Raw genomic sequence first — 18,483 nt, 5'->3', positions numbered from 1 at the left:
GAAAGCTCCTCTGATTTGGACATCTGGACTGTCATGTATGCCATTATGTTTARAATTAGTGGTTGTGAAAGAATTAAGAGAGAAGAAAATGAGAGATTAGTTCAGATAAATAAAATATASAGCAAGCTGCTTCCTAATCAGTTCAGACTTTCTACAGGGAATTGCCTCACCAAAAAAAAGATGTCTTCCAGATTCCTTCCCACTCATCTTCCTTATGAGATAGTTTTTTCTTCCCTAGTACAAGGGTGTGTTTGTGGCTCCTGCCATCTAGAATATCCTCCTCCTGTGTATGGCCTAAATGGACTTTTTGCCTCATGACTTAACACCTGCTTTTATTCATTGTGAAATGATTTTATATGCTTTTTAGTAAATGTGACAGGCAGTGCATTATGCACTGTCGTGTTTTATTTACTCCATAAAGCATTATGGAATACAGTTAGAATGTGACACTTAGGACATTGTGTAATGCTGCATTGTGTTGTGTTGCTACATGGGACAGTTCAGTGCTTTGAAAGATGCTCTGTCTTTTCCTTTGCCTGTATTTTTACTTAAGTGTTTTTTATYCTGACTTTCCCCTTGTCTAATGTGTGATTTCCATGAGTTCCCTCAGTGTATCTGATACGGACAGTGCTTGTCTGCTTGGAAAGGTCTTATTTTAGTCTCATAACTTCATTGATGCAAGAAGTACGGGAGTTGCTCACATCTCCTTAAGCTGTTTCCCAGATGCTTGATGATTCATGAGGAGCCAACCTCCTGAGAACGAGTCGGGGTTGAATGTGTTCTGTCTAAGCCTGTTAGCACTGTGAAATCCCAGTGAAAATCCCCTTAGAAAATTCTAGCCTGTTTGATTGCAGTGCTAGCTACACCACTTCAGGTTGTAATTTAGTGCATGGTGAGGGAGATGAGAGGGAATCAGGCTGTCTCAGAGCTCCTGAAGAGACTGCTCCAGCATCAGGTGAAGGCTCCGAGTAGTTTTAGTTTGGATCTCATGTGAGCTATAGAAACAATTTATGGCCAKTCTCATCAAACATACTTCCTTCCTTTGTGGAAAGGGCTTTTCCTCAGAGTGCAATRTTTGAGTATCTCTTATTTTACTATAGTGAGAATTCTCTCCCCGTRCTTCTCTCCAGCCTTTCCTCTGCAGTGACTTTATAATTGCTGCATTAGCCTTAATAGAAATAACRAGTCGCTTTCATTTTAAAGCTTCATAACATGAGCAGCTCTATGGCTCCATGCCCCTGTTCAGCTGGGATACTGCAGAGCTGTGCCTGCCATGACATTTCAGCAGTGGTCTGGGTCAGTGTGACTGACCTGAAGGCAGAGCACCRTGGTCTATGGGATTCAGGGTTGAAGTTAAACAGAAAGCCCTGACAGACCCTTTTCTTGGCATACAAGGGCATAGGTAGTGTTCATTTGCAGGTGTGCTGTGTAAAGTGCCACAGATGTTTCATTTTGGGGGGGATATATGTAGGAGTGCATTTAAGAGATACTGTCCCCAGAATTCGAATTTCATCAGCTGGCAGCTCCAGATTAAAGCCTGTGATAGGACTGCCTGGGAAAATGAAACCTTCACCTCAAAATCACGAACCAGATTGAACCACACAGTGAAATGCATGGTGMCAGAGGGAAAATGGCAATAGTTTGCTGTCCAAGAAAGAGGAGTGAAGARCTCTGAGGCACAGGATGAGTTTTGCCACATTTTACTGCAGTGACTTTTGTTCTGATTTAGAGATTGGTTGTGTCACTAGAATTTGTTATCATCAAATCTGTTTTCTTTTTATTCCCTTTCTTGGATGTTTTGGATATAGTCCTTGAAATATCTTGTCCTCTTGGTGTACTGGGTGTTTTCAGAGTCCAAAGGTCCTCAGCATTTCAGTAAGAACTCTGTAGTGTTGGCTGGACATTTTGTTTCATTCCATATTAGGGGAAAAAAAAAACCCCGCAGACATCTTTTTTCCCCTCTCTTTTTTAGAATAAAAGCAAATACAARACAGACTTTAGCATAGATGTCCCTGATGAAAACTGCAACAAAGCTGATAGGCRGGTGGTCTCTATTTTTACCAAATTGGTGTTTTTCCAATGTAAATTGTTTGGTCAAAACAGAACAAAACAAAACTGTCTGGTTCTGCACTTTGTGAGCTAGGACTGTGTTTGCTTAGAAAGGGCTACTCAGGGTGTGAAAGCATCTTAGAAAGATATCACAATTAGATCTGAGGAGATAGTTTTATAGGAAACACAGATTTTTGTCTTCTTAGTTTCAGGTTGTTTGCAAGCTGGAATGACTTCCTTCTCGGAAGAGTACAATGAACTGTTGTTATGCAATCATGCTTTGCTTACAACTGTGTGCAGGGAGGTATTTACAGCCAGGAACCACTGAAAAGCAACCTGAAAAAAAGATGTACTAATTGTGAAGTTCCTACCATTTCTCTSGGTTCCTGTTTTCGGTGAGCGTTTACAAAACAAGTATATTTATTTCATATAAAGAGCTTASAAAACTTAAGTCAAACATTAGAACATTACTAATAAACATGAGATTATTACTTATTTTAAGAGTGAAGACTTAGATGAGTATGTGTGACAGATGGCTGCGGCTGGTTGCTTAGGTTTTGTATTTCCAACATTCACAGGGTGGCTTGGGGGAGATATTTTTCCCCCATTTGTTTTTCCTCAGTAGCTAAATTCGGGAGCAGGCAYCAGTTTTCTATTTCCATTGCTTGCAGTGGAGTTGGAGGTTGACCTGGCATTCAGCAGAGTGGAGTGATGGTCAGTTTTAGATAAGAAAACCAGAGTTTGGGTGTTCACATAAAAACAAGTGGCCACATTCATGTGGTAGCTGTCCCACAGATGGAGGCTTGGAGGTGCATGTCTTGATTGGGAATTGAAACCTGCCATGATTTGCTTGTTGCCTTGGAACCTTCTGATCCTCAGAATTTCCCCATACTAACRTTGAAAATGCAGGGAAGAATGGTTGTTGGCAGTTCTTTGATGCAAACTGACCCAAAATCCAGTATCAGAAGCAGCTGGACAATGSAAGTGCATGGTGCAACTGAGAAGATACTTTGACTTTCAGAGAGCTGGGTCTGGCCACAATTTCTTTTATCCTTGGAGCCAGGGACTGACCTCAGCAGAGGCTTTCCCTCAGTATGAGTAAACTTTAGGAACAATTGAATATTTGCTCAGGCAGAGGTGGAATTTTAATGAAGAAAAGATTGACTGTTTGTCTTGAAGTCCTGAGTAAGGTGGTTGGTGGGATGGAACCTGGCCTCAGTTACATCGGTGTAAGCACAGAGTAGCTGTTTGTGTCAATGGACATGGGCAGCAAATGCTTCACACTGTATAAATAAAATCAAAACGTGACCTTACACATGTTTCTGGGAGGAAATACTTAATCACAGCAAACAAACCTAAGTTCACACATGCTCACTTTCCTGCAGTCCTTCATTGCTGTTTTTGTTCAGAGGGCACTGCTCCCCAGAGCGCCAAATTTGGGAAGCAGGGCTGTTTACCTTTTTTATTTCAGTCTGTCTGACTTCATTGTTCTCAAGCTGGCAGCTTTTATTAAAGTTTAATTCTGTTTTAAAAACAAATTGGTAAGAGTGAAATTATATAATCTATATAAATGTAAAAGTAATGATATATTTCTTGTAAAATAAAGGTTCTATATATTTGAGTTCTGTTGTTCTTACTGTTTATGGGGGATTGAATTAAGAGAAGATATACTGTACTTCCTATTTAATAATAACTGCTCCTAGACCSAAGCTTTTATAGACTTTAAATGCAAATAATTGTGCTGTGCTATAAACTGTTGTGTTTTTTGCCTTCCTGTAACTGGAACAACATACTAATTTCTACAAGTTGTGACTACTAACAGAGAGCAATCACCTCACAGACTTGTACCGAAAAGAAGAGAGCATCAGCGTGGCAGGGAACGGCTGCATCCACAGTCCTCGCTTCCCCAGCAGCTACCCCAGGAACCTCCTGCTGACRTGGCGGCTCCACTCCCCGGAGAGCACCAGGATCCAGCTGGCTTTTGATAATCAGTTTGGACTGGAGGAACCCGAAAATGATATCTGCAGGTGAGTGGCAAGTGGAAGTTTGCCAAGAGCTCCTTAACACCATGTTAGACCTCACTGGTGCGAGGCAAATGAAAACCTGGGCGTCTCTGGCCAGGTCTGGGATGCCCTTGCAAGGAGGACAGACCTTCCAGGGGCCCTCCCAACTGAAATTGATGTTTGAGTTTATAAATTAACTGAGGTTTCCTGGAGCTGAAGCAGTTTTGTCAGGTTTTAGTCTTTCTATACCATTTTAAGCACAAGGTACTTGTGTGCTCAAATCCAGCTATCTAACAGCACAGGTACTACTTTAATAGGATTTTSTCCTGTATCACCTCTGTCATGTTTCATCCAAGCAAAAAACATCTTTTTCCATAGGTGGAGGACTTTAGGAGGTTTGAGTGAGTAAGTGTGTGTTTATATTGGGGTATGAGGGACACACATCTCCCTCATGAGAGGGATAAAAATGCATTGAAAAATACAATTATATTCAAATTATTTGTCTTTATTGTTACTCTCACTGGAACAGTTCATTTTAAAACCTTTAAATATAGGTCCACAAACACATCAGTGTGCTGATGCATGCTGATATATCTATATATCTATTGAAGCATACCCTGCTATATCTCCGTTGCTTTGGTTCCCTTTTTAAGCAAAAGTGACCTTAAGCTCAGCTGATCTGGCTGATTAAGCTAGATGGATAAACTGCTTTCTATTAGTAGARTACAGAGGTGAATCTTGCCAACAATCGCTAAAACAGTGTAAGTCCATCTGTTTATATTTCTTTTATTCAGCTGTCTTTTCTGTGGGAGAAAACAGACTCAGGATTGCCATGCACTCCGAAAGGCAGATAGCTGTGATGCTACTTACACAAAATGCTCGAGTCCCAGCCTCCAACTCTGCCTGATCATGTTGTTACTTACAACTTATCTGTGCAGAGAACTGGGTTGTTAGTTTCTGCACTGATTTCTGCACACCCAGCCTCTTCTTATCTTATCTTCTTTGTCAATTAATTTGTGTTGGCAGGTTTAGCATCTCCGCAGGCGTTTCACAGGGTGGATTTTTTTTGCTTATTTTTCTCTGTTAAATTTTCTGCATTACTGACAGAGGGAACCATTCCTGCAGTTTTGTTTTCCATGCAGTATTAAAAATGCAGCCTAAAACTGGCTCTCCTTCCGTGCTCCTTGGCAGGTCTGCTGTGCTCTGGTGATATTGAGCAGCAGAGTCAGTAACAACAGTAATCTCCCAGTGCCCCAAACACTTTCCCACATTCAGAGCCTGATGCACACAGCAGCAGCCTGTGAATATTTACACTGTGGGTAAACTGTGGCTGACCTTAAAGCATTGCAGTTTTGAAACAGAGGGCTAATTTACTGTGGAAAAAAGAATGAAGTATTCTCTGTCAAAAGCCATTAAAGGTGGTGGCACAGTGAGGGAAAGTCAAGCTGTTACTGGCATTGTGTGCTTGGAGCCTGTCTTGGAAGACAGTCTGCCTGCATTTTCCAGAGCAGCTAATTTAGAATGCAGAGAAAAGCAAAGACTTTCCATCATCCATAGTGTCTACAGAAGCTGGAGAAATATCACATCCTTTTCTGCTATAAAGCTTTCCTTAGAGTTTCTGGAAGACTTTTATTTGTGTAGTACTACTTCCAGAGTGAGGAATTTCTTGGTCAGACAGCTTGTGATAGCTTTAAGTCTGTTAAGTACTGTGTACAGTTAGATTTTTTTGCTAATGCTCAATATATTTTCCAAGACTAGATCCTTTCTGCAACTTCAGTCCCTGACAATCTCTGCAGTGCTGCTTTAGAGAGACAGCCAGGCTGACTGTTTTAATTGAAATGAATGCTGAGAGCTGAACATGTGCTTGAAGGATGGGCATACTGGACTAGTAATTCAGGACCTCTGCACCTTACCTTGCTTTTGTATTTGCTTTTGACCTTATGCTTTTTTATCCAGAAACTTCCTAGTGTTTTCTTTCGATTTTTCATTAATGCTAATTGTTGTAATTTGCATACTATTAAGACTGAACTGATTGAAATTCATTAAGGCTGAGGAATGAAAAGGTGTATTTTAGCAGAGCTATATTTCTTCAGAGCTTCTGAAGAAAGAGACTGAATATTCAAGGTCTTACAGAATGTTCTAGAAACGCTGTTAGCATTTCCACAGGCACTTGATAAGAGATGATTCTGAAAAGCAATTAAATTACCCAGCCTCTGAGGCTCCTTGGATGCGCTGAAATAACTGAGAATACACCTACGTCTGTGATCATTGCAGCAAAGCCTCAGCTGTTGAAAGCAGATATAATGCTTGAATGTCCATAGATTTTTCCCTGGCTTTGCTAGTTTGTCTGGCACCCTCAAAAGTGCGGAGCCAGTCAGGACAGCTTTCAGCAGAGCTTACAAGGTTATCTCCTGCTGAGCATGCAACCCTTCATGTCGCAATAMGCGTTCACGGTTTTGTGCTGCTGGGTGGCAGGGTGGATGCTCAGCTCTGCTGGGTGTCACATCCATCACCACCAGGGAGTGGGAGCTGGGGATGGTGGAGAGAGATTGAGACAAATTTGCCTCTGCCTGGAACTAAATTTTGGTGTGTTACGAAAAAAGAATATTTTGGCAGAGTTTGGGCAGATTTAAATGGTTCAGTCCTAGTGGATCTGTCATTTTCTGTTCTGTGCAATTTGGGGTTGGTGAGTATAAAAGCAGCAGGGCTGACGTTCTCAAACCACATAGTACTTGTGGCTTTTTTCTCATGGGCTCTCAGCAGAAAAAGAAAAGCAGGTCTGTTATTTACAGAGCTATTCAGCTCCCACAACTGGGCAAGGAGGAGCGTGCTTGGCCCACAGACCTGGTGGTAGGGAGCAGTGCATTGCTGGCAAGAATAGCTTAACAATTCTGAGCTCCCTCTTTGGAGGGAGCAGTGCTTTGATAATAGGAAACATTCCTGGTAAAGAGCTCCAGAGCTTTAAGGCTTAACTGTGCTGTGAGGATGGCACTCAACCTGCCCCTCTTGTCATCACCTCTGCCTCGCCGGCTGCAATGTGTGGGGCCGAATTCTGGCCCCTTCGATATTGAGGGACTTTTTGCCATAGATTTAGTTAGATCAGAAATTTATTCCCTGCTCTCTTTATTCTCCAGCTCGATAACTGTGCTCATTTGTTTATTTGTATGGTCATTTATATCCAAGCAAGCAAATACACAGGCTGGAGCAACGAGTGCTGCCACTGTGTCCCTTCATCCCTGGAGTTTAGTGCCTTCTGCTCCTGGCAGAGCSCTCTTTGGGCTCAGGGACCACTGCTGTGGCACTGGTTCCTGGCCAAGATGTGGCTTTTCACAGAACAAGACGTGCTGTTGGATTTTCCCTGGTGACAGCGTGCACACRAACACCCCAGTGCAGCACGCAGAGCTGCAGCAGCTTTTCTGCTTCAGAGCTGGACACAGAGCTTTTCAAACCAACTACAGGAGCAATGTGCCACCTGTGAGGAAGGTCCTAAAAAGCAGCTTTCGGTGGTGTGCACTGCCCTGTGTCCCTCCAGCATGTCCCTTTGCTCCTGGCTGCCCAGCTCTAGCCCTCTGACACAGCAGGCACGAGCCTGTGGCCACTGCTGCAGGGAGTTGGGCGACCACCAGAAAGTGCACAAGTGCTTGCAGCTGCTCAGGTTGGGCAGCCTGCCTTAAATAATATTTTATCAGGTCTCTAAATTATTTACCCACCACATGAAACTCAGTGCGTATGCTTACTGTATACTAAGCACATGCAAGTGCCTCTTACTGCAGTTTTAACGTGGTAGCAAATACTGTCATGTTCCAGGAGCACAGAAATCAGTCACTTGAGCACTCAGGCAGTAGCTTGCAGCTTAGTGCATTTTGTGGCATGCAAGCATATCCACCATTTGTAATATTTAGTGGGATGTTYTGGAGCGGAGAATGGGTGACAGTTGTCTTTGTGTCTCCAGCTGTGCTCCTGTCAATTTGAAACCGCCCTCTGTAACCAAAATTAGCAAAATCTAATTCTTCACACTGTTTTTCAGGTATGACTTTGTGGAAGTGGAAGATGTATCAGAGACTAGCACGGTTATTAGAGGACGGTGGTGCGGGCACAAGGAAGTACCTCCAAGAATAACATCAAGAACAAATCACATAAAGATAACCTTCAAATCTGATGACTACTTTGTGGCTAAACCTGGATTCAAGATATGTTACTCCCTTGTGGTAAGTCACCTAGGGCTAACAGGGGTGAGAGGCAGATTGCAGTGTAAAAGAGCATCATTATTTGAAGACTGAATGGTGTAGCTAACCATGGGATCATAACACTGAATGACTGAAAGTATTTTTATCCCAGCAATTGCATTAATGCAGATCAAAGTAGTTTTGACATTGTGTTATTAAATATAAAATAAAGTCAAGTTCAGTTCAAGATTTACTCTAATAACATTTCAGAAGCACTTTCTACACTGAGGCTGYGCTGCCAGTGCCCTCAGACATGCTGCAGAAATAGCAAAGAAATGGCTGCTCTAGGAAYCCCTTTTTCATTCTTGTTTGAAGTGAAAGAAAAATATCTGAGGGGTTATGACTGTGATTTTCAGTTAGATAAAGAGTTGTTCATTCTKCATGCAATAAAATTGTGCATGCAAGACAATGTGCTAAGCCTCAGACTTTATTTATAACCAGACATCAATATACCTCTGTATATGCAGAAGCATTAGCAGTGTATCATGTGCTGTTTCAATGAGATGAAAACCTCCTCTCTTTTTTTTGTTTTTATTTTGGTGGTGTTTTTAAGGAGCAGGAATGCTCAGTACTTTAGATTTTTATACAAATATGTATTCCTTTGAATTGTCCTGATTAATRTTATAATGCTTTTGGTGCAGTGTAGCTCGAAAGAGGCAGATTTTGCAAACACTCAGGAAATGGTAAGCAATAATTTATTATACTGTCATCATTATATTTTCATATCCATCACACTTCTTTTTCCCTATTTATTCAACCCACTGTCCTTTAACAAGAATAAGAAAGCCTGGAATAGCAATAATGTTGTAAAAGGAAAGATTCATTATTTGAGTCATTTCACTTCGACCTCTTGTCTTTGCATGCATATATGCCTGTGTATGCTAAAAAGAGTCCATAAACAGCTCATTGTCAAGACAGAGCAAAACCACAAAGATTTTTCTCCCTTGCATTTAAATTGTTAGGCTTCTTTTGGAGCAATGCATTAAATCATAAGCACATCCTGAGCTCTAATTTGCTCTTATTTGAAGGCAATCTACTAAAACTCAAATCCAGGCTGAGCAGTCTATGAAAGACCACTGGGCATAAAAATGAGACAGTAAGCAGCAGCCTTTCTTTATACTGTTTGTATTTCAGCACAGCCACAGCAACTCTGCTGCATTTAGCCAGTTTTATTCCAGAGAACATGCAGATAGTCTGATAGTATTAGATTTTCCAAAAATGAATGTTGTCACTCAAAAGGACTCTCTGCTGTAGAAAGCTCAGAAAAAGGCTACTGTATTTATCTTATTTCAAAAYTATGAGCAGAGAATGTGCAGTCTAGCAAATCTATTTACAAGAGTAGTCTCCAAGTGTGCCTCCTGAATGAAATGCTCCTTTATTTCAGARAAGAGCCCTGTGCAAGTGATTGGTGATATTTGTGAGGTGGAGGATGATGTTGTTCCTTGCTGGTCTTCAGATTCCAAACTGTCCCAKCCTAGAGCTGCAGGATTAATTCTGAGCAGAGTCAGCCCTTATTTCATAGTCCCCACAGCCTCCTGTTCACAGTTCACAGATACACTGAGCGCTGCTGACCCCTGAAGGCTGGACTCGCTGTGTGTTTCTAGCCTGTAAACAGGGASCATTGATAAAGCATTCAAAAACATACAGTATTTTGGATGAGATGAAATGAAGGACCTTTGTATTACTTCTAAAAATTTTCTTCATAACCTTCTCCATCACAGGTCTGCTGCTGGGGTCTCTCTTAAAACATGGTGCACAAGATACATGCAAATCTGTAACTCCCTTGCTTTTTGTTATGTTTGGAGTTTGGAGCTGCATGGTAGTTGTTTATTTGTATACCAGACCTCRGATAATTTTCCAGAGAAAATGAAGCAAGTGATTTGGAGTTTATTGATCAGCTCCATCTCCTGTGCATCATGCCAGAGTGACTGGGTCAATTTCTCACTCATGCAGCCAAGCAGCCTGACTCTTTGGCTTCTCATTTATAAATCTTCAAGGAAGTCAGTGAAGTTCACTACATTTGATGCAGATCAAGCTTTTACTTAGATCAGCACTCTACCTGAGGCACAAATAAGGCATCACAGAGCTAAGCAGAAACATCCTTCACTATCTTTGTGCTCTTGTGTTTTTGTATTAACTTCACATTTCAGTACCATTTAGAGAAACAAAAGGGGATTATTTTTCTGGAGAAGAAATAAATTAGACTTGTATCATTTGTATCACATTTGYCTTTGTGAAACAAGGAACGGAAAGTAAACAGCCCATGTAGGATGAAAGGGCTTGATGGGATTAGAACTCAGACTGATTCTGGAAAATTAGACTTAAAAAATGAAATCTTTAACAATGTAAGGATATGTGTGAATATTTAACTGTCCAATAAAAGATAGGGGACAAGGGACGGGGGAGAAAAATCTGTGAAATAAAGTCTGACCACCTAAATACTGCATTTAGCAACTTTTGCTTGCCAAGGCTGTCTCCCTCTACCTTCTTCCTCTTCTTCCCTCATCCTTTGTGTCTTGACACTTCTGTTTCAGCTCTCTTCTCTGTGGGTCTGAGGGACTCAGAAGGTTGGGGAGGGAGCAGTGAGGGTGGTCTTGAAGGCAAGGGACGGGTCAAGCACGGTGCTGCTTGTCCTGGATCTGCTTTTTCCTCACAAAGCTACAGCACTCCCTGGAGTGGGAGCTCCAGGGTGGACCTGACTCCAGGAGTTTGTTAGTGAGTTCTGTGTGTCTCACTTCCCACTGCTGACCCCAAGTTGCCCAAGAGTCAAAAGTGTCCTAACCTGTCTGGAAAAAGTCCCTGCCCTTGTGCTGGTTGCGGGAGGAGGTGGGTATTCAGAGCTGGGGGCTGGTCTCTAAAGACAACATTTCACATTCAGAAGCCCCAGCTGTAGTTGTGCAATTTGTTGGCTTAGTCTGGGTATCCTCACAGAGGAATCCTTCCCTCTTTAAACCTCTTTAAAAATTGCCTTTTCCTTTAACCTTCTCAGTTCTAGAGCAAAAATGGTCTGGAGCAAGACCTAGACAGCTATTGGACRTGAGTCTCACTTGGCTACAAATTARAAAATTCCTCCCTACCATTATCACTTAAAGCCATTATTTCTCTTTTTTTTTCATGTTTTTCTTGATTGAGTTGACTTAGAAACATTAAATTGTGTTCTAGAAGGCACTGAGGTATTTTCATATTTTTTTCTCATTACATTATTTTGTACTCTAAGGACATAATCATTCCCAGCAAACAGTGTAGAAATACTTGAAACAGAAGGCAGATAAATAATCATTTTACAGAATTCCGCATTTCCTCCCAAAGTTCTTCCAATGTCATAATTCYGGAAAGGAATGTTAACAAGATTGGATCCCCTGTTTTACAACTTCATTTGCGTGGACATCTAGTGAAACAGTCTAGGAACTCATTCAGGAACATATTTCAACAATAAAGGCGAATGTTTGGAATTAAAATTCCCAACTCTACGTCTAATTTCATTTTAATGAAACAGTTAAAAAATATTGGATTCCATTTGCTAATTACAAACATTTGTTTAAGTTTATTGTAAAAAGCATGAATTTGTTTTACGTTTCTAACAGTAAAATACTTTTGGTTAATTCTAAATGAAATCCATATTTGGCAACTTTTGTGTCAAAATACGTATCAATATGTTAAATCCTAAGTAATTTGGGCTTGTTTAAAATGAAGTTTTTTGGATGAGGAAGCCATAAAAAATTATTGGAGTGGAGGAGGGAGAAATTTTGAGTTTGGATCCATATATGGAATTCAAATTCCATATTTGGAATTTGAAATATCTTTCTGCTAAACACCCTGTATATAGGTCACCACTCCTATGATCAAAAAGAGAGCATTGGTCACAAATGGGGATAGGATACCATAATAAAATTTAATTACTTTCCCATGGAAAGAATATTGACCAGTCAAAGTTTGCTCAAATTCTCGGCTTATCCTGTTTGATACTTGCCTATTAAGCTCAGAATAAAAAAAAAAATAAAAAGAAGGAAGAAAATCAGAAAATGAAAATGGGATAAATAATAATTTGATCCTGATATTTGCACTCACTGATATTACTCTGAATTAAGTGACTGGCTCCCTGTACTTTACCAGACTTAYTTGTGCCAGTAGTGCAACAGGCAACTTAAGGGTTTATTTAAATAAGTCAATAAATAAATGCCCTTCGTAGTTAACATGATCACAAAAAGATGCGCCAGTGGGAATACAGATTCAGAAAGATCATAAGCAATGATTAATTCTAAGCTGAAGCCAGTGTGGAAGCTCCATGAGTCTGCTGCTGTGCTTCTGGTTTAGCTTGTCACATCTTTCACAGAATAGATAATTCATTTCTGTATCCAGGACAAAATATTCTTCCTTGAAACCCCATATAATATTTCTAATGTGACAGCAGGAGTGATAATGGCACATCTATACCTTTCCTGCTATTAGATGATTCACAGAAGGAATCCCAGTAATTTTTTGGGAGTACAAAAGGARAGGAATGGGGTGGAGTGGCGTGTCTTGGTTAATAAAGTGGTTGAACATGAAATAGATCTCATGACAAAGAAAGAAAGACTTAATCGTGGATGTTTTATCAGTTCTTCTGCTACTCTCTCTCATTTCAGTTTTGATTGCCTGTCTAKGCTAGACAGCAAAGACTTTTTATAAATACAACCCATCTGCAAAACACATGGCAATCTCTATGTTGAAACCTCTATTTCTGAAGTTCTGACAGAAAACTATTTTCTGCATTTTGCTCAAGGCATACTATCCTCATAAAATTATCCACCAGAGGCTCATCTTTCAGGAGAGAAGTAATTAAGTCCTAGCTTCTAATTAGATAAAACTTGCTAAAATCTTTACCATTTCTTCTCCAGCTTCACATAATCAGGGAATTTAAGAGATTATCTGTGCACAAATTTTTTTTTTTTTTTTTTTTTTTTTTTTTTACTTTGAAAGGCTTTACAATTTTTAAAAAGCAGCATAAAATGACAGCATGTTAAAAAGAGAGATTATGTCTTGGTGCATCTTGAGACATGGAGTATCTCAGTAATTTTATGTGGGGAGGAGGAATGCTTTCTGTTTAATAAAGGTGCCTGAGAATCCAGTAACCCTCAATCTGGTGCTTAATTCACAGGACTTGACCTGTCCWTCAGCAAGGTTTGAGGAAGAAGGGAAGGTGGCRTGATAGACAAGTTGTTAYGAATGGAGATGGGAGCTTAGATGGATTTCAGTGTTTCTAGAAAGCAGGGTGGTAGGCAGGAGCATTCTGCTTCTCCCAGCACTCAGAGCAGAACAAAACATAGTGAAGGATACAAAAAAAAGCAAAGTGGGAGTCAGATAGCTTGGCAATAAGGACAGGGTGTTCTTGGGCTCAGGAGGCATATTTGGACGATCAGTTTCACAGGCAGCACTGGCTGCTCCAGGGGCACACAGAGTTTCTAATTAAAAGATTCTTTCTGACATTTRCATCAAACCAAGAGCTTTTTCTCCCTTCAGCATCCTGTCACACCTTCCAAAACCCTAAACACTTACTGCTGAAGTCTTGCCCACCCAATCTCTTTTCCTCCAGGGTGGAAACCTTGCAGGTTTTCAAGTCTGAGATGCACCTGCTGAAGGCAGCAGAGTCACAGGGAGCCTGGGGGCCGCAGCCAGAGCTGCCAAACCTGACCCAGATATCCCAGACTGCATCTGCCCCCAGTGTTCCCCAGACCGTGCTCTTAGTGGAATTCTTCTCTTGGCAGATCTCTTCTGAAGGTCTGATGCCTCTTCCATGTTTACTCTTGTCTCAGGCACAAAGATTGGTCGCAACCTTTCTGCTATGTGACTCTCTAAATTTTAAACTTCATTAGGAGTTTCCCTGCTTCGTGTCTTAATTTTTAAAGCCATTCAAAATTCAGAGATTTCAGGGAGAAGAGGAATCGCCTRCCAGCTGGGTGCTAGAGGATGCTGCAAGTACTAGAGGGAAGGACTGATATAGGATCCTCCAGGAATGGCAGTGACACAGTGGCAGCAGCAAAGACAAAGGAAGACAGTTGAGTGTAGTCCAAGTTCAGAAATAAAGGTTTTTGTGGGTAGAGCAGTCACACACAGTAGGGGAGTCAAGTCCACACAGAGGGAGACAATAGAATACCATGGCAGCAGAAGCACCAAAATGCAAGGGTCAGAGAGGCAGGTGAAGCCCCAAACAAGCAATTTTTTTTGAAAGGCAAAAGGAAAAAATACAAAACCGGACAGAATAACTGTGRCTAACAATATCAAATTTGGCAAGCACATCATGAAAGAAGAAGCCTTCCCTTTTTACTAGGGAGTACCCACATGTTGCTTGTTCATTACAGTCACATGGATGCAGTTTCAGCTGGATTCAAGAGGGTGAATGCCAATAAGGAAACATTTTTAACAAGGTAATAAAGCAAATGAAGGATTTGTATAAATCAGAAGAGTTGTGGTGCATGGTTAGGAAGAAAATAGGCAAATGAAGGGAGATTTTAAAGAGGCAGTGGACTTGAAATAGGAAGAACTGTGTGCAGGAGAGGAGGGAGAGCAGGTATGGATCAGGTAGAAAGCAAGACAAAAGTAAGACCATTTCACTAGRTCATTCTTTTGGCAAAACCTCTGACTGTGAACTTGAGGACTAGGTTTCAATATGTTTCAAAAGTAAAAAGRGTCAGCTGGGAACAGGAGTGAGGAATTGAGTTATGGCCAGAGAAATACAGACCTTGCAAGGAAGATTTCGGAACCAGGAGCAGCGGGACATGTAAGCACACAGAAGCTCCTGGAAGCTCTCAGACTTTAACTGATAAAACAATTGTTTTAATCAGAAAGGAAAATAGACCTTAATGCCTGTGTTTTCTCAGCTGCAAGCATGTGTGCCTGGCAGTTTTGTTGTTTGAACAGCRTGAGGGAAAACTGGCCATTTGCTCTCCTCTGTCCTTGATTTGTTGACAGCTCAGTTAAAGTGTGGCTTCTTTGCAGGATGTTGTCATCAATCTGTCTTAGCAGCAATCCTGTTAATGTCCAATTCCTGCTGAAAATGCTGCATCTTAACCCTTGTCTTGTGCTATACACTGTGTGAGAATTCTCCCAACTCTTGATGGTGGCCAAGGATGAGGAAATGTAGGATTGTACAAACACAAGTGTGTTATTTTCAAATCCAGAATCCTGTCTGAAATACTTAATTCATTCAAAACTTAGAGGTATTGTACATTTAGGACTTTAGATTTTGAAGGATTGCCTTTTTTGCAGTCAGAACTTAGCTTTGAATAAATTCCTGGGGAAATTAGCGACCCAGAGGAAATTTCCACTTTTCCAAGACAAGTTAGAGGTACCGAAGACACCAACAAGATGAAAAGATCATCATGTGCAGTACAAGAGGCTTACTTACCCCTGTTAGACAAAAATAATCAGAGACTCAAAAGCCTCATTTAGTATGAACATGATTTGTTCTTGCAAAATACAGCAGAAGCTAATCAGAAGATACAAATTCCAAGAAGCACACAATTGTATCAGGAATGAGATCATAGCATTTAAGAATATCAGATAGAGCCACAGGAATGTTGCAGTTTTTGGGCAGYGTGCAGTTGTTGGCAGAATAGTGACTTCAGTGTTTTAATTGAATGAAGGGAGCCACAGTATSGTAGAAGCTGGCCATGATCTTGCTGCTGTGTTTGACTAAAGTGAGGGCATGTGTGAAGTTTCACRGTGAATTGTCTGTCCTGTTAGCTTTCATGCTGTTGTGGTTTAAGCCCAGATGGAAATTAAGAACCACACAGCCACCCACTCTCCTCTCTCCGTGCCCCCTGGTGGAGCAGGGAGGAGGATCAAAGTGAGACTCCTATGCTGAGATAGGAACAGTTTAATAATTGAAATAAAGTAAAATATAATAATAATTATGACAACAAAAAGGAAACAAAAAGCGATGTTCTGTGGTATGGAATATCCCTTTGGTCAATTTGGGTCACCTGTCTCAGCTCCCTCCCAGTTTCTTTTGCATGCCTTCTCCCTGGGACAGCATGAGACTAGGAGGGAAAAAAAGTTCTCGACTTAGGATAAATATGACTTAGCAAAAATCTGAACCCATATGTTATCAACATTATTTTCTTTCTGAATCTAAAACTCAGCACTGAAGAGCTACTGAGAAGAAATTGACTCTACCCTGTGTGAAACCAGGACACATGCACATATTTGCTTCCTGGTTCATAATCATGTTTTAGTCATAATATATCTGGATACATAAAAAAAAAATTGATATGAAGACTGATCTTTTCCTTGTTCTTCAAATGTGAGTTGYAGTCAAACGATCTCTGTTAAACAAAAATACAGAGTACAAGAGAAGCAGCTTCCAGTGAGCCAGAGTTCATGATACTGCTTGTGGCAAATTTGTWATATTGGACAAGTAGGAAATTAAACCCATTCCCAAACTTGGGAAAATCTTACATAGTTGTTTTAATTAGGGAAACAAATCAATGATTCCTAACAGTTTGGAGGACTTCRGAATGGATTGTGGTTAGAAAATGGATGAAGGGTATTCAAGGTATTTTATGTTAAAACTACTCTGGGCAAATCAGTCAGTTTTTAAAAAAATTTAACACTTCAGATTTTTTTAGAACTTGCCAGTGTTAAAACCTGTAATTCTATTTACCAGGTGTATTGGACAACTTTCTCATAGTGTCCATAAAGCAATATTTTTAATTAATGCTAAATATATCTAGGTAGCAGAAAATGGGCATGGATCCAACACTGAAAATCATAATGGATGTGATGAAAGGGTGCATTTTATGTGCCATAATGAGCATGACCTGGGAGAGGGCAAAGGCCACCCTGTTCTCTGACGTTGCTTCCCATGTCTGTGMAAACAAACAGAAAATATAAGAAGCTTGGACCCGGTGTTTTGACMCTGTGCAAGAGACAGAGCAGTCCCAGCTTTCATGCCATTCCTGTTAGAAGACACTGAAAGACCTCACAGGTAATGTGTCTGCTTGGAGYTGACCATTAGGAAGGCATCAGAAGGAGAGATGGGGAATGCAGTAGCAAACTGAGCCTGTCATAAACACCCAGTCAGTGTTGCTGGTAGGTGTGTGATCCTCTCTTGCATCTGCAAAATAGAGAAGGGTTAAATCTAACCATTCTCCCCGAAGTTAACCCTAAKCACCTCATCAGTATGCATGAACAAGAGGTGAGTTTATACTATCAAGCTTTTTTTAACAGCTCTCATTAACCTGTCGATCCCATTAGCTGTTTGTTTGAAAAGTGGGACTGTTTTAGACTGTTGACTTGAGGATGTACTGCTATCTCTGTAAATCCATGTTCTGTCCTTTTCTTCCACTTCAGCAACAGTTGAAAAACATAAGCATGTGAAATGATCAAAATAYTTGAAGAGGTTATTTTGGTTTGGTCATTCTGGAGGGTGTTTTTTAGAAATCTAGTTAAAATGGCAGATTTTTTAGGAGAAGAGAGATGCCATGCTTAAATCTGTAACAAGTTTAATYATGCACATTGTATTGCGATGCTGCAAAGGGGTGTTAATTAACTCTTCCTGGTTCTTCAGTGTGGCGGGACTAGTCTACCATGGGGAAGATGTGGCCATGGGGGAAGAAGAAGTGGGCTGTTCTTCCAAGGCTGTGTTCCTGGTGAGCAGCCTCTGCTCTATAGATTTTCTACAAAACTCGAAGGTGCACAGCTTAATTTAAGTGTACCAACTGTGTTGGAGAAGAGTAGGAAGACAGTCTGCTTCCTCTGGAAGCCTGTCAGCAGAAAATACCAAAAGTGGTTCGGTGCATTGAAACATGCTAGACCTCCAACCTGCAGGGAGGAACTTGTGAAAACCCATCACAGCAGGTGTTGGTTGCAAGTTGTCTTTTAAATCAAAACAAGGATTGTGTGTCTTCACAGCCTTGTGTGCAGAGACGGGCTCCAAGGMACAACTTCATATTCTGCATTCCTCCAAAGCAGATAAAATACTCTATTTGACTGTATGTCAGCACCTTGCAAAGGCTGGCAGCACAAYCCTGCTCTTGCACTGTTCTAGCCAAGTTTGGGTTGCAGGGTCTGTTTCAACCTTAACATTGTTCAATGTGGTTTTGCCACTCTTGGCAAGGCAGGGAACACAATGCATTGTTTATAATGGCTGTTTAATTGCTTACATAATAAATCTTTGCCTTGTTTGTTGCAACAGCTGCTGTAAACTACTTATATCTCTGGATCAG

At 40.8% G+C, this 18,483-nt stretch overlaps 1 protein-coding gene across 4 annotated transcripts in view; it reads left to right on the top strand.

Moving 5' to 3' along the window:
* The window catches only part of PDGFD (platelet derived growth factor D), a 138,810-nt gene that overhangs the window by 75,239 nt on the left and 45,088 nt on the right, over positions 1 to 18,483 (top strand). The window contains exons 2-4 of one of the 4 annotated variants that reach the window (XM_057370836.1): positions 3,890 to 4,076; positions 8,080 to 8,260; positions 8,920 to 8,961. In XM_057370836.1, coding sequence (XP_057226819.1) covers positions 3,890 to 4,076; positions 8,080 to 8,260; positions 8,920 to 8,961 — 410 coding nt within the window. Of the gene's footprint in view, positions 1 to 3,871; positions 4,077 to 8,079; positions 8,261 to 8,919; positions 8,962 to 18,483 lie in introns of all 4 variants that reach the window. The other 3 variants (XM_057370835.1, XM_057370838.1, XM_057370837.1) reach the window with 3 other exon arrangements.

The sequence above is a fragment of the Malurus melanocephalus genome, unplaced genomic scaffold (genome assembly GCF_030028575.1).
Source record: "Malurus melanocephalus ecotype Western Australia unplaced genomic scaffold, MMel_1.1 scaffold_134, whole genome shotgun sequence".
NCBI classification, from domain to species: Eukaryota; Metazoa; Chordata; class Aves; order Passeriformes; family Maluridae; genus Malurus; species Malurus melanocephalus.
Note: the sequence above shows the minus strand (reverse complement) of the source record. Positions and strands in the feature narration are given on the sequence as shown.